The sequence below is a fragment of the Callospermophilus lateralis genome, chromosome 1, assembly GCF_048772815.1.
Source record: "Callospermophilus lateralis isolate mCalLat2 chromosome 1, mCalLat2.hap1, whole genome shotgun sequence".
Classification (NCBI taxonomy): domain Eukaryota; kingdom Metazoa; phylum Chordata; class Mammalia; order Rodentia; family Sciuridae; genus Callospermophilus; species Callospermophilus lateralis.
In genome coordinates this window covers 56,807,323-56,834,997 of record NC_135305.1, presented here as the reverse complement: position 1 = coordinate 56,834,997, position 27,675 = coordinate 56,807,323, and the positions used below count along the sequence as shown (strand labels likewise).

At 33.4% G+C, this 27,675-nt stretch overlaps 1 protein-coding gene across 1 annotated transcript in view; it reads right to left on the bottom strand.

The window, feature by feature from the left end:
• Positions 1-4,529: 4,529 nt before the first annotated feature.
• Positions 4,530-27,675, bottom strand: part of Orc5 (origin recognition complex subunit 5) — a 67,890-nt gene continuing 44,744 nt past the window's right edge. The window contains exons 13-14 of the mRNA XM_076862435.1: positions 13,619-13,731; positions 4,530-5,079 (exon numbers count right to left, since the gene is read on the bottom strand). Of these exons, the coding sequence (XP_076718550.1) occupies positions 5,034-5,079; positions 13,619-13,731 (159 nt within the window). The 3' untranslated portion in view covers positions 4,530-5,033. The remainder of the gene's footprint in view (positions 5,080-13,618; positions 13,732-27,675) is intronic.

The following is a 27,675-nucleotide window of genomic DNA, read 5'->3' as shown; positions in this document are numbered from 1 at the left end:
TGTGGACTGAATATTGAACACTTTAATGGAAAAAGCCATTAAATCAGAACTTTGTCTTCTTCAAACATCAGTGAAATGGATTATGGTTTATCTGAAACACAGGCAAATCTTTTTCCACCATGCCAAAGCTACCACTATTTACTCAAACAGTTGGAATGCCTTCTAAAATTCTCATCATTACTGTGCATCAACATGTAGTTAAATGAATGAATTGATTATAATTTTCTCTGCTCTACCAAATTTCTACTTCTCATACTGTGTCTCATGAATGTGTGTCACTGCTGGAAAATGAGCACTCACTGTATATTCAGGGCATTTAACAGCAAATTTGAGTGAAATGTTGCTATCTTGATAGGAAAGATTTCTTTTGAGTTCTACTAAGCATTTTTGAAAGCAAATTGTGTCAGCAGACTGAAATTACATGCAAAATTATCTAAAGTATTCATATATGATAGGCAGTCACATTTTGTAGTAGAGACTTTAAAAATGTAGGAGATGAAGCTGAATAATATCAACTTTTGTTCTAACTACTTCCAATCCATCTCTGTCCATGGCTAAAGACATACAGTGCAAACAATTATGGTATATAACAATGTGAGACTTCAGGTAGCAATGGAGGATCCTCTTAGAGATTTGAGTACACACACGGGGCAGTACTTCATCTACTCTATTTGAGGCTGAGTACTTAATGTGATAAGGAATGTATTATTACTGGGTTTAGTCCATAACTTTAGTTTTCTTTGCATAGCACAAGCAGAATGGTGATTACTTTGTAGAGATCAAGTAGGTTTCTTACTGAGCTGTCCATGCTCCAGAAAATATTAATTACATTAATTAGTTGTTGGTTAACAGAATCTGTTGGAGGTATACTAATTGTTCAGCAACCTTAAGCGCAAACAATGTGAGTCCTCAGTCACCTGCTCTCTGATCTGATCATTCTCAGTTATACTTCTGCCTATCCCATAGGTCCCTGAAAAATAAATAATAAATAATAAAATCTGCATGCAGATTAAAATCTAGTGGATAGCCCCTCAACTCTAAAAAAAATAAAATATATTATGACCAACTGAGTAACTCCAAGGTTTTAAGCAAGAAATAATTTCTCTAGGCATAGCATTCATTTCTAGGTGACAAGTTTATATTTCATGATAATAGCTAACATTTATTGATCTTTACTGTGTACCAGGTATCTGACTTAGATTTCAACCTTGGTACAATTAACATTTTAGACCAAATAACTCTGTTATGGGTTGTATGTTTTAGTATATTTAGTAGCATTCTTGGCCTCTATCCTTCCTCACCCCACACTCAGTAGGGACAATCGAAAATGTTTCCAGAAATTGCTAAATGTTTCCTGGAAGGCAAAACCACACCCACTTGAGAACTACTGCCTTAGATTTATCAATTTATTTCATTTTGCGAACAACTATGAGGTAAATCCTATTCTTCAATGTACAGGTATATAAGCTTTGCATCACTATAACAAAATACCCAAAATAATCAATTTTTTAAAAAAGGAAAGGTTTATTTGGGCTTACAATTTTGGATTTTTTATTCCATTGGCAATTGACCCTTAATTTTGGGACTGTGGCCAGACCAGTACATCATTCGAGCATGCGGCCGCAGAACTGAGCTGCGGAAGCAGCCAGGAAGTCAGAGGTTAGAGTCCTTCTATTTCATTCAAGGGCACATCCTTAGTGATCTAAATTTCCCCCATAATGCCCCTCCTTTTCCTCCCCATATTTTTTATTGCTCCTAATTATACATAGTGTTGTTACATATTCATATGTACACACAACATAACTATAATTTGGCCAATGACATTTCCAGTGTTCTCCCACCCCTATTCTACTTGTCTCACTTCAATTTTCATGAGACCCCCACCCCTTTCTTTTCCTCTTTCCTCATTCATATAAGAGAAAACACATGACCCTTGACTTTTTCTTGGTTCTGGGGACTGAACCCAGGGGTGCTTCACCACTGATATCTCCAGTCCTTTTTTTGTGAGACAAGGTTTTGCTAAGTTGCTTAGGACCTTGCTAAGGTGCTGCCACTGAGCTATAAGCCCAACCTTTGTTTGTATTCTTGATGGCAGCCATTCTAACTGGAGTGATATGAAATTTTTTTGGCAGGATAGATACCAGCGATTGAACTCAGGGGCACTCGACCACTGAGCTATATCTCCAGCCCTACTTTGTGTTTTACTTAGAGACAGTGTTTCTCTGAGTTGCTTGGCACCTCAATTTTGCTGAGGCTGACTTTGAACTTGCATTTCTCCTGCCTTAGCTTCCCACGCTACTGGGATTACAGGTGTATGCACCGATATGAAAGTTTGAGTAATTTTGATTTGAATTTCACTAACTTCCAAAGATGTTGAACATTTTTTCATGTGTTTTTTGGCCATTTGCATTTGAGAATTGTCTTTTATCCCAAAGTGTTTTTGGCACCTTTGCTAAAGATCAGATGACTGTTAAATCTCTGTGTCTTCTATTCTGTCCCATTGGTCTCTGTTTTTATGCCAGTAGAATGTAGTTTTTGTTATCATAGTTGTATAGTATAATTTGAACTATAATGATATTATAGTATAATGATGCTTCTAACATTATTTTGGCTTAAAATTGCTTTGGCTATTCTGGGTATTTTATGCCTTTTGGGGGGGCAAGGGTTGGGAGGGGAATCTTTTATTCTTCTAAATAAATTTTAGGGCTGTGTTTTCTTAACATTGTAAAGAATGTCATTGGTATTTTGATGGGAATTGCATTGAATCTATATATTTTGTACTGTACCCTTTAAAGCCAACCCCCCAATAGTGTCACAGGCTGTGACCAAGTCTTTAACACATGAGCCTTGGGGGAATACTTATCCAAATCATAACAGGTGAGAATACTGAGGCACAGACAAGGTAAATAACTTGTCTAAGGCCACATAGGCAGTAGTGATATAGCTGTATTTGATCCAAGATAGTCTGACTCCAGAGCTAACTTCTGTCCTGACTTGATTCCTTTGTCATTTAAGGTTTAATGAGATGAGGCCTGATGGATCAGAATCCTTTCTAGAACTTGAAAAAGATTGCTCATCTGTGAGGATTGCTCCAGGGGTTGAAAATGATTTGAAGTAAGAAAACATCTGTTTTCTAATGCCTAAATCACTTTTGGACCTAGGCAGAGTAGATACTGATAATTTATGTGCCTTAACAAAAATATCTGCCTTAACAGAAACATCTGACCCACCAGTCAACATAATTCTCATCATTAAATTTCTCCTTGTAATTGGAGATTCATATCTTCCAATTAAAGATTTCCATTTGCAGATGACCCTTGTTAAAATGCTGATATCCATTTTAAGCTCTATTAGTCATAATTTAAATAAATTAATTAGTGAGTCACCTAGCAAGTCATCAGAAAATAAATTAAGACAAACAGCAAAGTTCTGATGGTCTAATCAGAGCAAGGAAAATGTAGTTACAGGGTACTGTGAAGGGAAGCCACACCTGGGGCTGGCATCATGGGAGGGGTGGTATAGGAAGGAAAATACTTTGGGCAGGAAACAGGCAATCAGCAATGAAACCCTAAAATGACAGTCACTTTGGGGAAATTTTGCCTCCTTTCTGTCCGTATCCCCAGTTTTCTATTGATACTCTCCCCCACTCAGAGTTTTTTCTCAAAATTCAGATAAGCCTATGACAGGCTTCACAGCAAACATGTGTCTGCATAGCAAAATATGAGGGACAAGAACTGTTCCAGTGGCACTGTTCTTCCTTGAGTTGGCTATAAACATCACTGCTACTTTGATGAGATACAAGTGTCAACATGGGGGAAACCTAAACCTGAAGCCCCACTACACATGGTTCTGGTTCCTAACGTTACCATTTTCTGTGGAAGAAAGACTCTGAGTGAGGATGCTCTTATCCACTAGTTGTGGATGCCACTCTTCGGCTGAAAAGTATTCCCTTGCTACATTACATAGGGAGGCAAAAAGGAATTCCATTCCTTTTCTCGCTATTCATTACCTTTAAGTGGATACAAAACTGCTTCTTTCTTTTAACCAGAGTCTGTCAGATAAGCACTACATAAAAAGGCTTCTATCAAGGAATACCCACTATGAGAATTTTTCTTCCAAAAAGAAACGGAGGAATAAAATACCACTGAAATTTAAACTAGACTCTATAATTGAGCAGTTTAAATCAGCTTAAAACAATTTTCAAGCATTCAAATGCTAAGAGAAAACTTCTTCAAAAACATGAACAGATAAGAAAATCAGAACCAAGGTTCACAACTGATAAAACGTGAAAAAAAAAAAATACTGTGGAACTCTTAAAAACCAATGATTAAAATGGAAGAAGAAAAAAGAAGAAAACCATATGCTGATAAAAAGCTAGGTTGGGTAGTTAATTAAAAAGAGTGACCAGATAAACATTATACAAGTAGAGTGAAGATACTTAGTAGGCTTGAGGATGGAAAACTGGTCTACATCTGATCACACTACCTTGACGTTTGAGAGTATCATTGTGAAAAGAGAATACAAGCATGGATTTTTAAAAAGAACTTGTATTTATTTTATTTTGCAACTATGATCTTTTAAAACAGTGGCCTTAGGAAATCTGCTTTGGCAAGCAACTGCAGAGGCTCCTGTGGAGAGGAAGTGAAAAGACTGGGCATATAAACAAGGGCTGCTGGCACATTCAAAGCGCAGGGGATAGTTCACAGAGCAAAACGTAGTCCTAAGTAAATGGGTTTCAGGCAATTTCAGTGTTAAGATAACATCATTAAGAGTAGAACAGATTGTGCTCAAACCCTGCTGTTTATAATTAACACGTTGCTTCCAAATACTCCAGGGTCCCTGGTAAATAGTCTTCTGCTCATATTCACCCAGACCAATCAGAATATTTTCATCAGATTCCATGCTGGGCCAGCACCTGTTTGGACAAATCCAATAGAGCCAAAGAACTCCTTTCCCTGGCCAGCTAAGTAGTTGGATGAACACAGCTTGGCTTAGTCATTGTCACAGTGTCCATATGGCTTTGAAGCTTGTTTTCACAAGAAATCATACAAGTATTTTATTATGTCAAAGTTCACCGTCCTATAAACAAAAACAGATAACATGTCAGCATTCTTACCTCTGGATTGCTCAGCTTTGTATGATTCTGGGAAGCACATGCAAAATAATTCACACGTAACACTAAATAATCTTATAGTGCTATCAAATGTATCATGCTATCCTTGACACTAGCTTTTCAAAAATGATGCTAAGAACACATTTCATTAAAAACTTGTTTTCTTATTTTTCCATAAAGTTTACTTTTCTTAAAAAAAAGAAAGAAAAAAGAAAAGAAACAAAGTTAGAGCTAATCAACATTCTGTATTTCAATTACACTACAGAAAGTTTAGATTTCATTTGAAAGCTATTTGCTTTTTGTCTAATAATCAGAATAAAGTAATTAGAGATGCAAAAGTATTTAAATCTTCTTTGCTTCTGAACATTGTTTATCTTCCAAACACCTGTTCTATCATTACATAAACGCAGAGCTCATCTGTCCTCATTTGTAGTTTTCATTCTTTTCAGTCTTTTAGCAGTGGTTGACCTGTAAGCGTATTGTAACTAAATCTGTATGATCCAAGAATACGATTCAACAGACGATGTGGATGTATATTTTTATACTCTGATGGCAGGCAGAATAAAATAGCAGAGAGAGAGAGAGACATATAATTATTTTCCTTTCTTCAAACTCATTTTTCACTATAAATATTCAGACTGGAGGTTTATTATTTGAATAAATGGTCAAAATAATTAGATATAATGATCTAGCAATAAGTATAAAATTAAAGCCTTAAATATTCAATTCTGCAAAAATAATCATCCATGCAAGAACAGCCTTTTCAAGATTCAGTAATTGCATGCTCTTATTTATTAGACCATCACCAATTAATGTTTTTGCCTATCATTTTGTAATACACTTTCTAAAAAAGTTTCTAAGCAAATGACTGACATATCAAATAATTTTTTAAAAAATTGGACAGGGAACTACAGATACTGCTTATGAAATACATTTAAAAATAGCTCAAATGAGATTGTATGGCTGTTGTGGTACCTAATATTGGACTAAAAATTAATTGTTCCAGTGTAACAGTACCTCTCTGAAGAATACCAAACCTTTCCAAATGGCATAAAAATGCTGCCAAAATAATCCTGCTATCATTAATAGTGATAAGACAACTAAAAATAGTTAAATAAAAAAAACCTTTTTGTCTCATGCAGAAAGACACAAAAGGTATGGTTATTAAATCATAATACTATTGTATTTTTGTGTTTTCTTTCATCCAACTCTTTTAAAAAAACTCCTAAATTTATAAGCAATAAAGTACCTATAAAAATAATTTTTATAAACATTATTTCTAAATAGCTTTAGTTGAAAAGATCTTTTTAAAAGAGGATTAAGAAAGGAAACAAATATAGTAGATTACTTTTAATTACTGACAAAGAAGGGAAGTGGCATTTGTATCTCTCTCCAGGCACATTGCCATCAATGAGTTTAGGTATTTAGGTGATAAACCTAAAGCGACAAAGTAAAATGGACTTAATGTTGTTTATTGGTGACTTTTTTTTTTTTTTTTTTTTAACTTGGGTGAAAACAAAAAGTTCAGAAAAAGCTAAGATGAAACAACTAAATCCCAACAGTAGTGGAACCTCTAAATTTTACAATTCAATAGAATATTACATATACAAAATAATCAATATGAAGCCATGCATATTAGAGATGCAAAAGCATTTAAATATAATATTAAGGTGAAAAGGAGAACAAAGAATTGCAACTATGTTGTGATAGCTATAGAGAAATGTTTGTCCAACGGACCGGACCATACTAGAAGAGGGCATAAACAAATGAAAATACTCCAAAATTCATTTATGGTAGGATTCCTTAATTTTTTTAGTAATCTATTTGTGTTACTATAGCATAGTTTATGCAAAACAGTTTTCTTTAATAAAAGGACTGATTTTAAACCGTAAGAAACTTAAACGTATTTATTTATAAAAACTTTACTACATTCTATTTCTTTGCTTTGTTACTGTGAAGTTCTCAAGTTGCTTTGTTACTATGAAGTCCTCAAATCTAACAGTATAATTTTTAGACTTGTAAACAACTAAATGAATCAGGAAGCAAATATGTAAGATTGTTCTTTTACAACAACACTCTCCATCATTCCTGCTGCCCTCAATATAAATAGGTGTCTTGCCAATTGATAACCACATACATATACTTTTCTAAAAAAAAATCAGAATCTGATAGGAAAAACACAAGGCAGCATCAAAAATTACCACATATAACAAAGATAACTTTGTGCTAATCCACTTTAAATCTTTTAAAAAACTTTTTAAAAAGTTTTAGCTTATTAAAAAGTGTATACATTTGTATTTACTTTCTCTGGCTTTTCTTGCGTTCAGATGTGTATTAGATTCATATAAATACCATTTTAAGATTTTGGATTACAACATAGTACAGGATATACCATCTCCAATGGAACACAAATCAATTGTTATTTAAAGTAAGCAGCTAGAAAGAAATAGGATAAACACAAAAAAGTTAATGGCAATTTATGAGGAGAAATTCTTAAATCATAATTTGGAGTGATAAGTTCATTATATAAAATACATTTAAGAATTTAATTTTGTCTATATCTTTTTATTTCATTTGTTCAATTATTTTACCCTGTATTGAAATACTTTTTCCCCTCATAGGGACACTATTTTATTTTCTTTTTTTCAAAAAAAATTTTTTTTTTAGTTGGAGATGGACACAACCTTTATTTTATTTATTTTTATGAGGATTGAACCCAGTGCCTTATGCATACTAGGCAAGTGCTCTGCCACTGAACCACAATTGCAGCCCTCCTTTTACATTTATGGGCAATTTGAGTTTAGGTTCTTTTTAAAAATTTGTTTCTTCTGATGACTTGCAATACTACAACATTAAATTGCAACCTTCATTTATCTTGTTGTGTCTTCCCATTGACTGCAGAGGAAAAACAATTGTAAACTTGTAACTTCCATCCACATTGAGAACATTCCAAGGATAATATTTAATAAGCTTTTCAGTCATCTGTCATCTCCCATATTCTGTTTCCATATCATGTTCATTTTCTGGAACCAGATTCCTACTGCTGCTGTGTTCACACTTTCCCATGGTTCGCTGGTCAACAAAGTTGTCCATATCCTCTTCAATGAATTATTTCCCCCTTTGGGGGCTTAAATGAAACTTTGCTCTCCCTGAAGAACTTTCAAACGAAGATTCAATTTTCTATTGTAACCCAAATAGTTCTGTAAAATAGGAATGGTATCCTTGTGCAAAACCCCCTGCTCCTCTCAGATCCAGACCATACCATGCACCATCTACTATCCACCATTATTGCTTAGTCAGTGAACAACTAGCATCCAGTTCAGTTTTTCTATCCATCCTGAGACCTGCAGCAGCTTAGCAACTTTATTGCACATTTGTCTTTCTCATCTCCACTGACTTTTTCTACTCTCATTATTACAGTCAGAAATGTTCTTTCTCTAAAAACAAATTCAGACATTCTACCCAAACCCCATTTTGTTCCTATTAAGATCTCTGTAACACCTTAGGAAAATAAGGTCACAAACTCCTTCACTTTTCCTGACCTCTAAATACCGAATGTGTGCCAGTCATTGAACTATCAGCCCCTGACTGATTTACTTCCTTCCTGCTCAACTTAAGACTCCATACTTCATCACTTCAAGTGTTCACGTGCTAACATCCACTGAACTCACCTGGCAAAACCCCAATATCATGTGATTTCAATTACAATTCTTTGCTGTCCTAGTATCTAGCATATGGAATGCTGCTGGAAAAGATCACAAGTCTCACAGATTGGTGCCACTGTAAATTCAAGGTCAAGAACTTCGACCCTCCCAGCAAGCTACTTTCCTTGTCAGCATTTTCTTCCATTCCCCATGGTGGCTATTTCAAATACTACATATTTCTCTCAAAACTGCTACTACTGCTGCCTTTAGTCATAATTTTGCCTCTATGTCAGAGAAAATAGAAGCCATCAGAATAGAACTTCAACTTTTTGCAACCAAACCTTCAAACTCAGCTCCATCCACACCTATCTTTTCTTCTTGTTATAATGCAAGAGGCTTCCCCTATCTCATCCAGGACTCTTTCAACTCATGTTCCAAATCACATAGTGTGAATTAAATTAATCTTTTTCTGCTTTGTAACATTAATTCTCTGCCACTATGGTTTGCACTACCAACATTTAAATATGCTCAAATGAAGAAGGAGAAGGAGAAGGAGAAGGAGAAGGAGAAGGAGAAGGAGAAGGAGAAGGAGAAGGAGAAGGAGAAGGAGAAGGAGAAGGAGAAGGAGAAGGAGAAGGAGAAGGAGAAGAAGAAGAAGAAGAAGAAGAAGAAGAAGAATACAGGCTAATGAGGATAGGATATAGCTATACTTGTTGGTGTATCTTCCCAAAGACTAGCACAGTGTTGAGTTTAAAATGGGCAACACTATAAAAGTTAAATGAATTAAGAAATGAAAAAGCATTATATGTACTTGCTGCATTTACTTTTTTCATAAATACTATTTAAATGTACTATAATTTGACTTCTACCACATTAGTGTTCCTGCTAAAGTCACAAATGACTGATTTATCATTCCATCTTGGCAGCAACTGACTTTTGATTACTAGTCTCTTCCCTTAGGTTTTCCTAGTTTTCTTGTATATACAACTATATATATATATATAAACTATATTATCTATTCAAGCTCATATCAGGAAAACTTTCCTTTGTTTTTATCCTCCAGAAGTACAATTTTCAGTAATTACATAGTCTCTCTTTTTTTTTCCTTAGGGCTATGTAAGAAATTACTGACTGATTCCCTTATTTTAGACATTTAGGTTGTATCCTGAGGTCTAAAAATCTGTTTTCTGCCACAGATGTCTGAAAGTAGGCTTACCTACCTCTTCTTTGATACCTACCCTTGATTCTCCATAAAACCTCAATTTGGAATGTGACTATTTCTTTAGTTTCTTCCTGCTGCCCCCCCCCAACAGGCCCACATGATTTCCTTCTATCTGAAGTTTTACTGTTACAGGTAAGTAGAGGAAAACATGCAATAATTATCTATTTAGCACTTATTACGTTTAAAGCATTGTATTAGGTTTGAGCATAAGGCAGTGAGAGACACAAATACAGTCTATGCTCTGAGTTTCATGGACTTATTCTACAGAAATAAAGATCAATTCTAGTTATTCAATTATTTATTTAATTAAAACAAATGGGACCTTCCTATTTGGGTGTGTCTGGGTTGGGAAGGGAATGGTCATATGTTTCAGAAGGTTTTCTTTAAGAAACACATTTAAACTGAAATCTAAAGGTTATGTAGCAGTTAGCCAGATGAAGGAGAGGAGAAGTTGGAAAATGTGCATATGCAAGAATGGGAAGAAGAATGGTGAATATGAAAAACTAAAAAAGGCAAAGTGGTTAAATTACAGATACCAAAAGGAGAAAGCATATGTCAGATATGGCAGGCACAAAGGCTATGGCAAGGACAAGGGTAACAATGTTTGAGTCTTACAGGCTATTTTAAAAATTCTGGTTTTTATTCCAAGAGCTATAGGAAACTACAGAAAAAGGAAAACGACATTACATTTTTATAAGATCATTCTGGTTATCGTGTCGACAATCAAGTAGATAGAAGATTAATTAGGAAGTTACCAGAGAACAGATGATGATGGCTTCGTCTAGAGTGGCAAAGTACAAATGATAAAAAGTGAATGAATGTGAGATATACGGGAGGGAGAAATGTGAAGATGATTCCCAAGTTTCAGGCCTGTGTAACATGGTGGACTACAGTGCTGATCACAGGTTAAAGGAGCACTAAAGAATAGCTGGATCTTTCTTTTTTTGTTGGTAGTGGAAGCAGAGGTTAGAATTTCTAAGTACATGTTTTTTTAATGTATTAATAGAGCTGGGAAATATCCAATAAAGGTAAAATATTTTATAAAAGAGGTCTAGCCTTTAAAAATAGGGGAGTTACTAATATATAGGTGGTTGAAGTCATGGGTGTTGCTAAAATTGCCTAGGGAAAGAGTACTATATGAGAAAAGTGCTCAGGCTCAAGCTTCAAGAAACAGTTCTGTTTAAAGGTCAGGTGGAGCGGGTAAACTGGCAAATAGACGAATCTTAGGGAAAACAGTAAAAGAATAAAGAGGAAAACACAATATTGTGGAATTGTGAAACATAAGAGAAGAGAGCTTTATTGAAAAGAGTGGTCAACAGTGTTAGGTGCTACCGCATGTACAAACAGCCTGAGGATGAACAGAGGTTCTAGAGAAATGGGGTATATGGAATTCTGAGCACGGGTGGAAAAATTCATGTTAGAGAAGTGGGAAGGTGGGGCATCTCACTAGTAATTCACGGAATTCTCAACTAAAGATTTCAATTTCTTTTCTTTATTAAACAGTGGAGGCTGAATAGAATAAATACAGATGTTAGGACTTCTCATTTGAAGAGTCAAGAATCTTATAGCAGAAAAGAAGTCTGTGAACCACATGCTTTATTCTTCAATACATAAACTGAAATAGCTGGGAGGTTGGTAGAAGATAATCACAATGACAATAATGTACTAGAAACAGACCAAAAGTCTTAAAGAAGTTGAAGGCAGTAACATTCTGGAAGTGGCAACAAGAAGGAAGAATGTCACTGAAATAACTTTCAAGCTTGAAGGACTGGGGTTTGGGAAAATAAAGAGCAGCCAGCCACAAGGGATAATTCAAGGGGAAGTAGTATCCTCAGGAAAGAATCAGGGTTTAGTTAAGGCAATAAGGAAGAAAATAAGAAAAGGTAAGGATATGGGAGACAGGAAAAGAACGGGGAGACAGGAAAAGAACGGGAGGCTAAATAAGCAGGAAAATGCAAAATGTTATGAGGATGTGAGAGTGAAAGAGGGTAGATGTGGGATGAAGGAGGTGCTTACACTTTGGATATTGCCCATGGGAAGTTGGAAAAGAAAAAGAAAATGCAAGTAAGAAAAGAAGTTACAGACTTCCATGGCAAAATAGCAGGCCTATAGTATCCTGCTCCGTCCTGAGGTGGCAAATGAAAAGTGCAAATCTCTGGATGTGGTTTAAAGTCACTGTGATGCTATGATTAAATAACATATATTCAGTTTGTTTCAAGTATATTCTCTATGATAAGGACCCACAAACCTTTTCTCTGAAATAAACATGTGCTATTCCAAAGTTATGTATTTAGTAGAAGCTCTTAGATATAGAGATTTCAATAACATCCAAAAGAAATTTCTTCTTAATCTTCTCTGTGTAAAAGTCTTCTCAGAACACTAAAATCCTTAATTCATGTTTAGGGTTTATATACCATCAAAATGTGGCAAATAACTATATCACAGAAATATTTTTTTCTTCAGTACTAGAAGTTACACACAGGAGACCTCTATCACTGAGCCACATCTCCAGCCCCATTTATTTTTTTATTTTTGAGGCAGGGTTTCCCAAGTAGCTGGAATTATAGGCATGCAAGCTGTACTGGCAGTATCACAAAACTTATAATTCAGAAGGGACGTAAGGGAAGAGGCTGCCAACCGGTGGATTTCAGAACCTCAATAGGTTGTAAAATTCACTGGAAGAACTCCACAAATCCAGACCCAGGTCGAGCACTGTTTTTAGGCTTAATAAATAATGACTCAAGCCTACATATTTTAAATTTTGAATACATGTAAATACTTTGATGATTAATTTAAAAGTGACATTGGAATCTAGCTATCTACCCAAAAAGATTGGGAACACTGTTTTATGGATTGTCATGTTCAACCTCCTAGTCTACATATACAGTACCTCTTCTACTGTAGTCCTAACAGATCATTATTCAACTGTGACCAAGGGATGAAATCACATTTACATAAATGGCCATTACAGTGAGGAAACTCGTTATGTTTTTAGACAACTCTCATTTTCACAAACACTTTCCTCCCTAAACTTCTAATGTTCTAGAATTACTCAGATGACCCATTTTGCAAATGACAGACTTGGAAATACTTGAGACAATTAACATGTCCTTCCTAAGGCTTTCCTCTTATGCCTCATACTTCAGTCAGGGAGATCCAACAGTTCCTCAATTGACCACTCTCCTCCTCGTGTCTCTTCAACATGTACCCATTTGTCAATGCTCCTCTTAAAACTCTAAAGGCAGCCCAACATACCAGATTTGATGTGTCTTTGGCAACAAAGAATTATATCTTTGGAAAAATACACTATATTGTTATTAGTGTTATCTAAGTCAGGATTTTTATAGCTAACAATCCATTAAATCTCACCTTGCTATGACCATTATTCCAGGCTAAGGTCTTTCAGAACCTTGACTTTTGCCATCTAACATATTAGCTACTGCTCCTAAATTTATGTCATTGGTAAGTTTAAAGAGAGCTATCATTCTACAGTAAAGCTTGTTCATTATTGGAACTTAAATGATCTTTTCTTGTTTAAATGACTAATGATATTATATTAGAAAGAACATTAACTTTTATATTTAATATATCATTTATATAATCCAAGATATTTTATATTAACGATCATTCTACTCTTACCTTGCTACAGCTCTGATGAAGTCTAACGAAACTGTGCATTTGTATTTTGGTCCTTCAAGCTGATCATCATGGCCAACCAGGGTTAACAGCTGAAGAGTCACTAGAGAAGTAATCTAAAAACAAAAGAGAATTTTTTTTTTATGAGAAACTGCTTTAATGAGATTACATGATATCCTTTTCTAAAACAGTTTATGGTACCTTTGATAAAGACATAACTGAGCCCACAAAGATATCTGCAAAGAATATGACTATTTTGAAATTTGTACGCACAAACTTGTATATATGTTTAAAATCCTAGTTTTATACTAAGCATTGTTTAAAAAAAAAAAGTCATAATTTAACCTCTGATTCAAACTAACAGTCACCCCTTAAGGATTCCATTAAACACAGTTTTGCTTTATTAATGACTCAGACATAAATCTTTAAAAGTTACAAATAAGCTACCCACATTCCTTCACTACATAATAAGCATTTTATGGAGTTTCTATCTAAATACAGAATATCAAATGTATACTAACTTGGTAATCAATTAAAATGGAGATTTTGGGGTTTTTTTTCAGAGTTTTGTAGTTGGTTAGAAGAGAGATAAATGCATCCTTCTGACTTAGGCTTAGTCATACTTTATAACTTGCTACAAATCAGGCAGTCAGGAAAACACTAGAATGATTAATAATGGCAAAAACCAAAGTGTATTTTGACAGGTCAAAATGAAGTATGAAATAACCTCACATTTATAAGTGCTCTGAAATCTAAGAAAGTAAGTTAATCCAAGAGCTGAAACTCGGAACAGCCCAATCTTATTTTTATCTCTTATAAGCCAGCAGAAACAAACAATCAGCAATGACGACAAAATCTGGAGACTTGGTAATGTGTAACTGCTTTAGGACAATATAAAAGAGTTTTATTTACTCATTTATTTAGATACTGGGGATTGAATCCAGGGATGCTTTATCACTGAGCTGTATCCCCAATCCTTTTAGTATTTTTTAAATTTATTTTTTAGTTTTAGGTCACAATATCTTTATTTTATTTTTATGCGGTACTGAGGATCAAACCCAGTGCCTCTTGCATGCCAGGCGAGCACTCTACCACTGAGTCACAACCCCAGCCCTCCTTTTAGTATTTTGAGATGTGGTCTGGCTAAGATGCCCAGATTGGCCTTGAACTTGCAATTTTCTTGCCTTGGTCTCCAGAGTAGCTGGGATTACAGGTATACACCACCATGACTGGCAAGAGATAAAAGTTTAAATAACTTTCTGGGAATTCAAATGCTCAATTTGTGACTAATTTTTTCCTTCCTTGCAGTACTGAGGATTAAACCCAGGGCTTCTTACATGATAGGCAAACACTCTACCGCTGAGCCATAATATGTGTATAATGCTTTGCAGATAATAATATTCTGTGAATAAGAAAAACAATAACAGCAATAGTGCTTTGCTTGGTTTTAAGTACCATATATACATAATCTCATTTAGTCTTCATGAACCTACCAAGGGGATATTATTATACTCATTTTATACAGGACTCTCAGAGATATTACATAACTCTCCCAGATCCTAGAATTAGTGGGTAGTTAAGAAAGAAAAACATAAAATCCATGCTCTTCCTACTACTATACTACACTTTTATGAATTCCACTACATTTCCCATTATGATTTTAATTTAGTTATTTAGTATTTAGTTAGCTGTCATGATTATTAACAAATTAAAGGGCAAACAGATGGTAGATATCAGTATTTTACAAAGAAAATACTACAGTTAGTTAGCAAATATGAAGCAATATTTTAAAAAAATAGTTCGTATTAATACATCAAAATGTGGAGCTCTGCATTAAAAATGTTGGCTTTAATTTCTAATTCAATATCACCCATCAGGTTATACCTTGAAACAGTTTTTAGAAATGCTCTAGGTGTTTAAAAAAAGTATGTTTTACAGCTGCTGGGTGCTCTATTCTACATGTCTATTAGATCAAGCTTGTTATTTGTGTTGTTCAAATCCTACATATACTGTTTAAAAAAAATACTTGATCTATCAAACCTGAGGAGTAAATTCTCCCACTATGATAAAGGGGGGGGGGGTCTCTTTTTCTTCTTATAATTCTGTTAATTTTGCATTGTAGTTTTGCAACAATGTTATTAAGTGCATAAAGATCTAAAATTACTATACTTGTAGAACAGTGAAACTTTTTCACTATTATATAATCCTTTTCTTCTTCAGTAATGTGTTTGGATTGCAGTGTATACTTCCTCATATTGATATAGCTATATCAGAATTCTTTTCTGTGCTATGCCTATTTTCTATGTTACTACTTATGATTTTACTTTCAAGTTTTATGTTTTCTTAACAGTTTATTTATTGAGGTACTGGGGATTGAACCCAGAGCCTTGTACATGCTAGGCAAGTGGTCTACTACTGACCTATATCCCCAGCCCGTTTTCTTAACTTTAGACAATTTGCATGCAAAGAGCATGCAGGGTGTCTCAGGTGGATCTTTCAGTTGGACCATATACTCCATTTGCTTTTATTAAGTATAATGATTTTCTATAATTTTATTTCTATCATGTCAACATTTCTATTTGTCTCTCCTTTACTACATGTTCTTCTCATTCCTTGGTTGCCTTTTAGTGTACTGAATTATATGTTCTCATTCTATTGTTTTTACTCTAGCACCCTGGAAATTGTTTTACATTCTATCTAAATTTCAACTTCCATTTTGAATTTTTTCTTAGTTCCCAAACTATTTGGGAAATGTTTCTTAATTGCTAACTTAACAAGTTTTTCTAGATGATGATGATGATGATGATGATGATGATGATGATTTGCAGGGAGGGGATGTAGAATGTGGTCTGAATACCAGCTATCCTTTGAAATTTGTTGAGGCAGTTGGGTTTTCTGGGAGGGGAAAAGGCTGTACAGGGACATGGGTATCACTGTAACAGAAAGTGAAAGTGATCATGGTGGCTACCCTGTCTGCCTCTTCTGCCCACAAGGTGTCTGCCCCTGTTTGGATAGAATGTCACCAGCTAATGACAACTAAACATAAAACATGCCTACCATCTGGGATATCTCATAGAGGCAAATGATGTGGGGTGTGACACGTTTTCTCTCATACATGTATGTATATAATATCCTCCATTTTTTCTCTTGCCTGCAAAGCCTAAAACATTATATCTGTACTGAATATAATAGGCAGTTTTTGTCATCATTTATAACAATACAGGACAACAATTATCTATATAGCATTTGTATTAGGTATTATAAGTAATCTAGATATGATTCAAAGTATCCAGCAGGATACATAAGTTATATGCAAATTTATTACACCATTTTATAGAAGAGATTTAAGCATCCAAGGATTTTGGTATCCACAGGGGTCCTGAAATCAATCCCCTGCTGATACTGGGGGATAACTACATTAACTAAAAAGAAAAACAGTGAAGGTGTCCTAAAATTTAAAGGAAGGTTCACTTAATAATGAAAAAATTCAGGTCCTTAAGACCTTCACTATGAAGGTATGAGACATAATATGATGGGCAAACAAGGAATAAAATGGTCCTTGGGGGAGGGTTGTATAGTGCTGTAAGCTAAGATGAGACAAACTATATCCTTCCCAGATCAGAAACAGGTAGAAATCCATGATGAGCCCTGAAATTGTAATAAATGAGAAGATATATAGAAAAAAGTTAACATGGTCTCTTTATGGCAAACTACATTAACTTCAACCCTTTCTAAAGGGATTCATTTGCTATAATAGGTTAGTAACAGTTATTTGAAAATCATATACTAAATTCACTTTATTATTAACAGCAAGTCTCCCTAGTACTTTTTCTTTCAATATAGAAGAAAACATCAATTACCTTTTACTTTGCCAATGGCATTTCCTTACATTTCTTATAACTTCTACTTTCCTGTGATTCAAATATTCTTACACATTTAATTACATTCTTTAAAGTGTGTAGTAAAATAACTCTTCCACAATTTTCACAGAAAAACACAAAATCTGTCTTTTATCTACTTAAGTTTGAATATTCAGAAGTATTTCAGATACCCTATTTTATGACTTTTACTGCATTAGTTATAATAAATATTCAAAAGCAAAATGTTGGAACTAATAGTCCCTTGAAGTCACTTTCATTTTATCAGCATTTCATGTATAAACTGATCATATAAATTGTGCAAAAAAAAGCACACAGTATCACTTCAAGATAGCAGTCAAAAGTACTCCAAGACATTAATAAGATGATTGATCAATTTTGGGAGGAGAGGGAATTTAGGAAAAAAAATAATATACTAAAATCTAAACTTAAAGAAAGTAATTAAGTTAGAATTCAAGTTTTCACATAAAAAAAATATAAAGCCTCACTTCAGGGGTTTTTCATTACTTGACCTTATCATACAAAAATTAATCAAAAACTCAACATTCAAGTACATAGCTGAGGAGAACAAATATTATATAAAGTAATGTGAAAATGCACCAACAATTTAAAAATACTTTCCTACTTTATTAAAATATTTACAAAGTAAATTGGAATAAATAATGAACAAGGATTACTTCAGAGTAATGTTTTGAATCTCATACTCATTTTACATGAACACTTTTGGAAAAACACATATGAAGCCTTTGAAAAGCTTTTTCTATGACTGAATAAACACAAGAATATTCAGGTTGGGGATGTTGATCCGTGTCAAGTGCTTGCCTAGCATGCATGAGACCATGTGTTCAATCATCAGCATCACAAAGAAAAAAAAAATTCACCTTTCTTTCAATTATCTAATCCTTACATTATTTAATTTTTATTTCCAATTATATATTCATGAAACTCTTGAGAACTTACTCTAGGTAATGTGTACTCAAAGATAAACAGAATCACAGAAAATGCTTATTTATTTTCTTGAACTTTAATTGTTCATGACACTATAATGGGCCCAGATCTTCAGACTAGCACTGAGATCTAAGTAGTCTGGTATGGTCAGTGTGTATAGGATAGAAGTCTCTAGACAGTGAAGGAACACAGACTCAATCTCTGTTTAATGTGTATGCACTGGCTAGTATAACCAATTCTAGCCAATTCTAGAGGTAGAGCAGGTCTTTCCCATCCAGCTGCTGAAGGTTCAATGACAAATCACTCAAAGCAAAGAGATACATAGAAGTTGTTGCTGTTGTCAGGTTCCCAAATATAGAAAGTGATTTATATAGTCTCTAGTTTAAGGAAAGAGTAAATTAGAATATTTTACAGCCAATAAATTAACATCTTGGAATGATTTAATCTTTAATGGGAAAAAGCTCTCTTAATAGTAAAATGCACTACAATATCATGTAATCTTTTTCAGCACTAATTTATAAAAGGCTTCTCATTCAATTGAGTTTTGAATTACCCTGAAATATATTTTATAATCAAACACTAACAAAGAAGCTAGATGAGAGAGAAAAAAGACATAAACTAAAGAACTTCTAGTTCAAACAAGATAGCACAGATTCATATTTATTACCCTTCCCTGCTAAATACAACCATAAACCCTGGAAATAATATGAGGCAACCAAAGAAGGACTCTTAAAGGTGGAAAGAGATGGTGGACCATTCAGGGAATCACCAAACAGCAGAAAGTGAGCCAGGCCCTGCATTTCCTGATCTGCAACCCAGCACAAGAAGGTTACCCAGGTAGATTCATCTCTATTCTGGATTGAAGAGAGTACTGCCCAAAAGAACTGGCAATTCTGTATCTGGTAAAACTATCATTTGCAAATAAATCGAAAATAAAGACATTCTTAAACAAGAGAAAACTAAAGAATTCGTCACTGGCAGACCTACCTCTAAAGAATGGCTAAAGGAAGTTCTTCAACAAAAAGAAAATATAGAAGTAGTAAAACAATGAGAAGGAAAAAAAGAACAATAGAAATAGCATATATCTTGATAAACACAACAGCATGTGTTCTTCTGAGTTTTCTAAATCATTAATTATATGATTAAAAATTATAAATATCATCTGATACTCAAGACAATGATATATAAAGAGTGGAAAAGTAAAAGGAACAAAATGGAAGTAAGGTTTCCATACTTAAAGTAGTAAAACATTGATACCACTTATAAAACTAAATATAACATACAATCATCACCATCTAACCCAGAAATTTCACCCTTAGGCATTTATCCCAGAGAACTATATATTACATGAAAACTCATTCATGAATGTTTATATAGTAGCTCTATTCGAAAAAGCTGAAAAACTTCCAAGAACTCGGATGTTCTTCAATGGGTTAATGGTTAAACAGACTTTGGTACATCCATACCATGGAACACTACTTAGCAATAAACAAGAACTACTGATATGATCAAAATTTGGATAAATCTCAAACTACTGAATTAATCATGCTGAATAAAAAGCCAATTCCCAAATGTTATGTTATATGATTCTGGTTAGGAAAAGGGAGGGAGAAGAAGAGGTATGGTTATCAATGGCCAACAGGAAGTCTCCTTGTGATGATGGAACTGGCCGGTATCTGGATTACCATGGTTGATTTGCAAATCCACACACAAGATAAAATTTCATATAACCAAAGACACAGAGACATACATAAAAATGAAAACATGTAAAGGCTGAGAGTGTAGCTCAATAGTAGAGGATGTGCTTAGCAAGTGAAGGACTCTATTCAATACCCAACACCAAAGGAAAAAAAAAAGAAAAGAAAAATCATAAAATCAAACAACAAAAACGAATTTATGTAGAAGTGAGAAAAATCTGAATAGGATCAGGAAATTGCAATAATGTCAATTTCCTGGCTGTGATTTCACTCTAATTTTGTGAAACTGGAGGAAACTAGCAAAGGATACACAGGAAGAAACAGCCCATACTATTTTTTACAGTTGTAGATGAATCTATAATGATCTAAAAAAAAAGTATAATTAAAATATTAAAATGATAAAAGTATTCAAAATACATAGGGGGTTTGGAGTTAAATTTCAAAATGTTTAAGTATCTATGAAGCTACCAAAATTGACTTATAAAAATATGACCCATATTTACAAGGTTTTTTCAAAAATATTTTTAGTTATAGATGGACACAATTCTTTTATTTATTCACTATGTGGTGCTGAGGATCAAATATCCAGTGCCTCATATGTGCTAGTAAGTGTTCTATCACTGAGCCACAACCCCAGACCCAGAATATTTTTCAAAGGCCATTTGATAAAACAGGCCTTTAAATAGGAATATTAGAGAAAGTTAATTTTTCAATATTGATATGCAACTGGGATAGGTTTTTAAATGTTTATAGATTTTACATTTTATCCTACTTATAGGCACATGATTAGTTATGACTTGTAGTTCAGTCTCAAGGAAGATTCTTATCCAATGATTTCATGCTGTGCGCCCATAAAGATTCTTAGTTGCCACAAACCTGGGGCTAGTAAAACTTATTATTTCTTATATAGGAGGATTATAGCAAAACTGTAATTGTATCAAAATCCTAACTTGAGTATTCTATTTTCCTAAATTATTTTTATTTCTATTTTTTACAAGACAATTCTATTTTTGTTTATTTCAGGGTTATTAGAACTATTATAAATTTACTAAAAAGTAAAATTTTCCAATGTAAAAATAACTGCAAAATAAAATTCTGACTAGCCCATCAAGACAGAAACCTGGAAAATCAATGCCTCATTTAATGGATGAGAAAACACACATCATAAAAGGTCGACTGGAATTATGAGTTCCTAGTCAGGCACCCCAAATAAACAAATACATTTCACAATTATTTAATGTGAAAGACCCAGTAAAAAATACAACATATATGACATGCTAGAGGTTTACTAGAAAACATTTTAAGCACTTAAGAATGGTCAGTCAGAACAATGCCTTCTTTTGGGTGTTGATGAATATCAGAAAACGGTTTGCCAAGACTATTACTACCATGAAAAAAAGATCTCAGAATTAGTCTGTGTGCTTTTATTTTTCTCCTACTATCTCTCAAAATTCTGGACAATGGCATACATATAAATTGGTATTCACTCCTCTCAGGGTCTAGCAGAGGACAAACCTAGAGGAGTGGGGAAAAGAGAGCTATCAGAACTAGTTAATAATATTAGCAAATATGGGAAATTAATGGTGTAAAGACTGGATTCCATTTATTTTGTCTAGGTTCTATGGCAGGCATTGTGCTAGACACTTTTAATTTCTTTAAGCCTCACAATCCCCCATAATTAGGTCCTATAAATAAATCTTTTTATTTCCCCCAGATGAAGAAACAACCTCAGAAAGGTTAGTAAATTGCTCAAGGTCACTGAACTAACAGTGTTTAAGAATAGAATTGAATGCTATCTGAATCCAAAACCCACATTCTTTATATTACTTCAAACAGGAAACTGCAGAACACAGGTAAGAGAGAACTTTGTTGGGATACGATAAGGGAAATTTCATGGAAAAAGGAAAAGTAAGTAAAATGCGACTCTGTCAGTATTCCACACTAAAAGGGAGTACTTGAGGTTAGAAACCCAGGAGAGCAGGCACTGCTGATATAACAGAAAAATTCTTAAATGAAACCAGCAATAAAGACAAAAAAGCATGTTCAAATGCAGGCAAATGCCCTGTCCCATGAATACAGAATAGCCTCGAGCAGTAATAATCAACAATCCTGTGAGCAAAATAGATGAGTAGGATACAATATTAATGTAGAATTTATTTAACCTAGTGACATGGAAACCTTCCATAAACTAGACTGTATATTTGAAATAAACTTACTGTTTTTAAGGCTTAATTTTTAAAAGATAAATAATTTAATTTGGGGGGCATGATTTTTAAAATCTGAAATTATTAGGCAACAATGAAACGTTATCCCAAAATTATAATTTGTGAATTAGGGATCATTTACCCCCCAAAAATCATGACTATCAATCGTATATATAGCATCTGAATGTACTAAAAGTTATGATAAACATTAAAATCTTTTTAAGAAGTAATCATGAAAAGATCTTTCCTGAAACACAGGAAACATTTTTAAGAAAGGTAAATTTACCAATTTGTAGGAAAATTATTAATCCTTTCTGGTCTTCCATAACCTATAAAGACATATTCTTTTGCAAATAATGTTCTAATTTTAGGGGAGGTATACTGTTTTCCACAGCTGCTTTTCTTGTCTATTTTTTAAGCTCAAAGTTGAATGAATGAAATTTTAATAAGCTGAAAAGTAGCCGAGGGAGTAGATTTTCTTTTTCAAAGTCAGAATTTAGATTTAAGAAAAACAAAGAAAACACAAACTAAAGTTTATGGGTTTTGTCTAAAAAACAAAACAAAACTAAAAATTCTGGTTGTTTCAGTTCTCAGTTTAAGAACAAACAAACAAAATCCCTACAAATCTAAAGCTTGCTATTCAGAAAGAACTGTATTTTCCTGGCTTTCATATATTAGCACCATTTTGATAGTATATGAAATAGTTTACCTTAATTTAAATAATTTGATTCAAAAGACAAAAGTATATACATTCTTCTTTTGCCTAGCTCCTGTTATGACTGAGACAGTCACAATGAAAAATAAAAAATGAAAATCACCTTTTAGACACAATATTTTTTAGATTTACATCTTAAATGTAGTTGTACAATATTTGCTTAGTTAATCTTTGCTCTGTGTATTATTGTGTTCTTTGTTCTTATCCATGTAGGGGATGAGCTGATTATTTATGTCTTAACAATAGGAGTTCATGTATCACAGTGAGGATTTTTTCTCCCCTTAATCTGAGAGGCAGTCACTAACAAGCTTCAGCTGGAAATGCTTGATGTAAAAACAGTGTGAACCTGTTCCTGGGCTAATAAACTGTTCTTTCTGCCAACAAAAGAAAATCAATTTACAACTGTAATTAATTTTTAACATGCTCATTATTTTTATAGGTTGGTACATATGTCAATTGATTTATGAACTATCCTATCTTGCTTATCCTGGAGGAGCTTTACAAACTAAAATATGTTAAATTATTTTTAAAAAATGAACTTAATATATGAAATGTCAATGGATAAATTCCATATAATCCAACAAGCACCACATTTGATCTGTTATCGACTGATGTGATGATGGTTCATGGCACCTATCAATAGTTCAACTGACATTTTTATACACAAAAATAAGAGGTGAGTATGGGCAAAAGAGGTGAGTATGGAAGAGTTGGGCAAAAATTGTCGATGATGATTTATCATGAATTTTTACTCCCTGCTCCCCAAAAAGAAGAAAGGTAGGTTAAGTCTTCAAACATGCTCAGGTAAACAAAAAGCAGTTACATTTTTATAGATAAAGGGACTAAAGATAGTATCTTTAATCTCTGAAACTTTTAAGTACATAAATGTCACAAATATTGAGTAGCCACAAAGACCTAAAGTGCATATTAGCAGAATGGGAAGTCATTCAATGAGTGAATCTTATGTTCATAGTACTGTACACAAGATACAAAAGTGAAAAGACCAGGTCTATGCCCTCAAAGAACTCAGATAGAAGGAAAAAAAACTTATAATAAAATGATGACACACTTTGAATGCTAGTAATATGAGTAAACAGAATTATCTGATTGCAGAGAAGGGAATGAGTTAATAGGGAGGCAAAATGTGAATTCATTGTGAAATAGCATTTGGGGGTGAACCATGAAGTCAAAAAGAGCTCAACAATTATAGGAGATCTGTACATTGTAAGAATACAAAAACAACAATAAAAAAAATCAGTATGCTTCCAGAGAGAAGAGCTTATTATAAACTGTGTGTAGGGTACACAAAGGAAGTGACAGAAATTGGGCCAGAATGAGATGGGTCTTACAAGAAAGGTTATGGAATGCAGACCTGGTACTGCAGATAACAGAACTCATTAAATAAGTGTAAGCAGAAAAAATAAGACCAAATTTATTTTTTAAGGTTTATTCTGATGCCTATAAGGAAGATGATCTACAAAGGAAGATCAGATAGGAAACTAGTTCAGTAGTCTAAGAGATGATTAAACCTATGGACTTAAGTCAATGGTGATGGAGATGAAAACAAGGAAACATGTTCAAAAGACAATTAGGAGGAAAAACAGACTAGGATTGTTAACCAGCTAAATGGAGGGGAGGAAAAGAGATTTTGGAGATAATTTCTCCATTTAGGTAAAATAAAAACCACAACTAAAATATACTACATGTACACCATATAGTATATAATTAGTTAAGGATGAATGAATAACTGGTTAGTTTTAAAATTTAAGGCTGAAACTCAAAGGAAAGGTTTGGGAATGATTTGCATTACCATACCAATGCATGATACTGGGACACTGAGGTACAATTCAGGTTCAGTTGCAATTTGGATGAAATAAGGGATAAAGGATCAAATACAGAATTCAAAAGCCATCAACATGTATGCAGCATTTTGTGCCAGGGGAATAGATACCAGTTTTGGGTAAACCTAGTTCCATTTCTTATTTCAAAGAATAGGAACATGATTACTTTCTATTCTATGTATTTAACTCTCTAACCACCATTCAGAGTGCCTGAAGGTCAGAGAGCAATCAGGTTCTAAAGGTGACTTGGACCCAACGGAAAGAACAAGATTTTTTTTTTTTTTTTTGCAGTAGTATATCTATGAATGGGTAGGAGTGGTATGCCTATAAATGGGAAGGTATGGCCAAGTCTCCAGCAAAAAACTAATTAGTTGTGGACTAACAAGCTGTCACTGAAAACTCCCTTAATCATCACCATTTTTTGATCATTGTTTTATAGAAAAAATTTAAAATGTAGCATAAATTTCCATAATGAAGAATTTTTCCAAATCCTTTCCCCTAAACTATTCTTATTAAACAACTTTTCTCATTAAAACAGTCTAATCACAAAAGCTCAATACAATATGGATTTGCCTACATAGGCACTATATATGCATTTGCAAGCATGTATCTATACAAACTTTTTTAGTGTGTTTTTAGCTCAAAATGTGCTAAATCAAATCAAATTTATTGGAACTAAATATATTTTCAAAAAAATGCAAATAATGTGTATTTGGCATAGTTATTGGAAGCAGTAATAGGTTTTGAGAAAGGCAGTTATAAAATATTGCCTACAAAAACAAGGTATTAATGTATTATTTTATACAAAAGTAGAAAGCATAACTTATGCTTTTTTTTTTTTTTTTTTTTTAAATCTCTTAGGCAGTATATCATCCTTAAGCCATGGTTCCAGTTTTCTAGGGTTTAGTAAAAATGTCTTACTGTTGCACTGACCGTGGCTACACTGAAGAAATTTAACACCAGACTTAGGGAAAAGAGTAGGAGAAAACTGTTCTTTTACAAATGCAAATAAGAAAACATCATTTTACCCTGGAGCAGTAGGATAAAATATACTGTACTTTTTTATTATCCTTGTTAATATTAGTATTCTTTACAATAGTGAGCTAGTAAAAATCATAAATCAACTTTACTCTTTAAATCATGAAACATCCATAAAAAGCTTTCTAAAAATCTCCTGAAATAGGCACCTACTGCAGAGTAGTGTGATGGCAGAACAGTAATATATCCACACCAGGGGTAGGAGGAGATTTGAGAATCTCATTTACTGCACCAGTGGAGGCTGAGCATCATGGCGGTGATGCTCTTAGCTGCTAGAGAAGAGCCGGCTTCTTTCAACCAGCATCCCTGCTGACCTATTCATCAGTGAAGTAGACATTAAGTAAGACTTTACCAATTTGGAATGGAATGACTCTCAATCTCAGTTGTGGTTTTTAAAAAAAAAAAAAAAAAAAACTAAGATTATTAGAAAATGTTAGCATTCAAGATATTTTCTGTGATATACATAATTTACCTTAATAGCATAAAGTATTTTAGTTGAGTATTACTGAGAAACTGCAATGCTGGTAACAAGATAAATGAAGTACAGAGAAATTGCAAAAGCATAGTTATTTCATACATTTCTAATACTCTAGTATCCACAGAATATTTAAAAGAAAAACTGTCCCTTTTAGTCACCAAGTTTAATGTCCAAAAAGACAATGCTTAGATATGCATATTTTAGAGCTAGATTTAGGATGCTGGATTTTATTTATAAGTTCAAATCCTTATTTAATCAACATATGTATTTGCATTTTTATCAACTATGATTTCTAATGTTATGTGACCAGCTTTTAACAAACTGAATTACTTTTTGTGGAAATACTAATAAAACCATAATACTATGTATTATGCAAATTGTTTTTTCAGGAAAAGAAGTTTTATAATCATTACGTAACGTCTTTATAAAATCAATTTATTTGGGTAAAGTACTTCTGGTTTAAAAATCTACACACAAGCAATATCATAATGAGTATAATTTTTCATAATAAAGTATTTGAAATATAGCAATATAACCTTTTAGGGAAAGTCATTCAGATGGTTTATAATGCATCATGCACAATACACTGCTTATTTGTCCATAACATAACAAGTTCCAAGTGTCATTAAATGCAATTGTTATTAACAGAACTTAGTTTGACACAGAGGTATCAAACAATCATTGCTCTAAATACTAAATTCAAGGCATATCAGAAGAACCATTCAACAGATTTGTTATCACTTAGTAGAAGACACTTAAATACCTAAGTTTTCAAATATTAGGGATCATCAAAGTTTAAAAAAAAAAAAACCTTGTTTTTATTTATTCACTTTAAGTATTTAACTATTTAGTAGTTAGTATTTACTTTAAGTGGTTAGGTATTATCCCTCAGCACACTATCTGTCCTCAGAGTAAATACACATATACACCATTAAGTCTAACACATGCTAGACTGGTAATCTGGTAACTGCACCAACACAAATGGAAGTCTGTGATAGCCAGACACATTTTCTTCCCCTTTGTATTCTCTTTATCCAACACAGTGTATAGTAGACACTTAACAAATACCTGAATGCAACTGTAAGTAGAGAAAGAAAAAATTTAATTCTAACTAATGGCAGAAGATAAATACTGACTTTCAATTTGAAGATAAAATATTTCAATCTTAAATGTTCTGGAATAAATGACTATTTATAAAATCCTTTCCTTACATTTGAAAAAAGAAAACTAAACAAATATACTATATATCTGTATTTGAAAG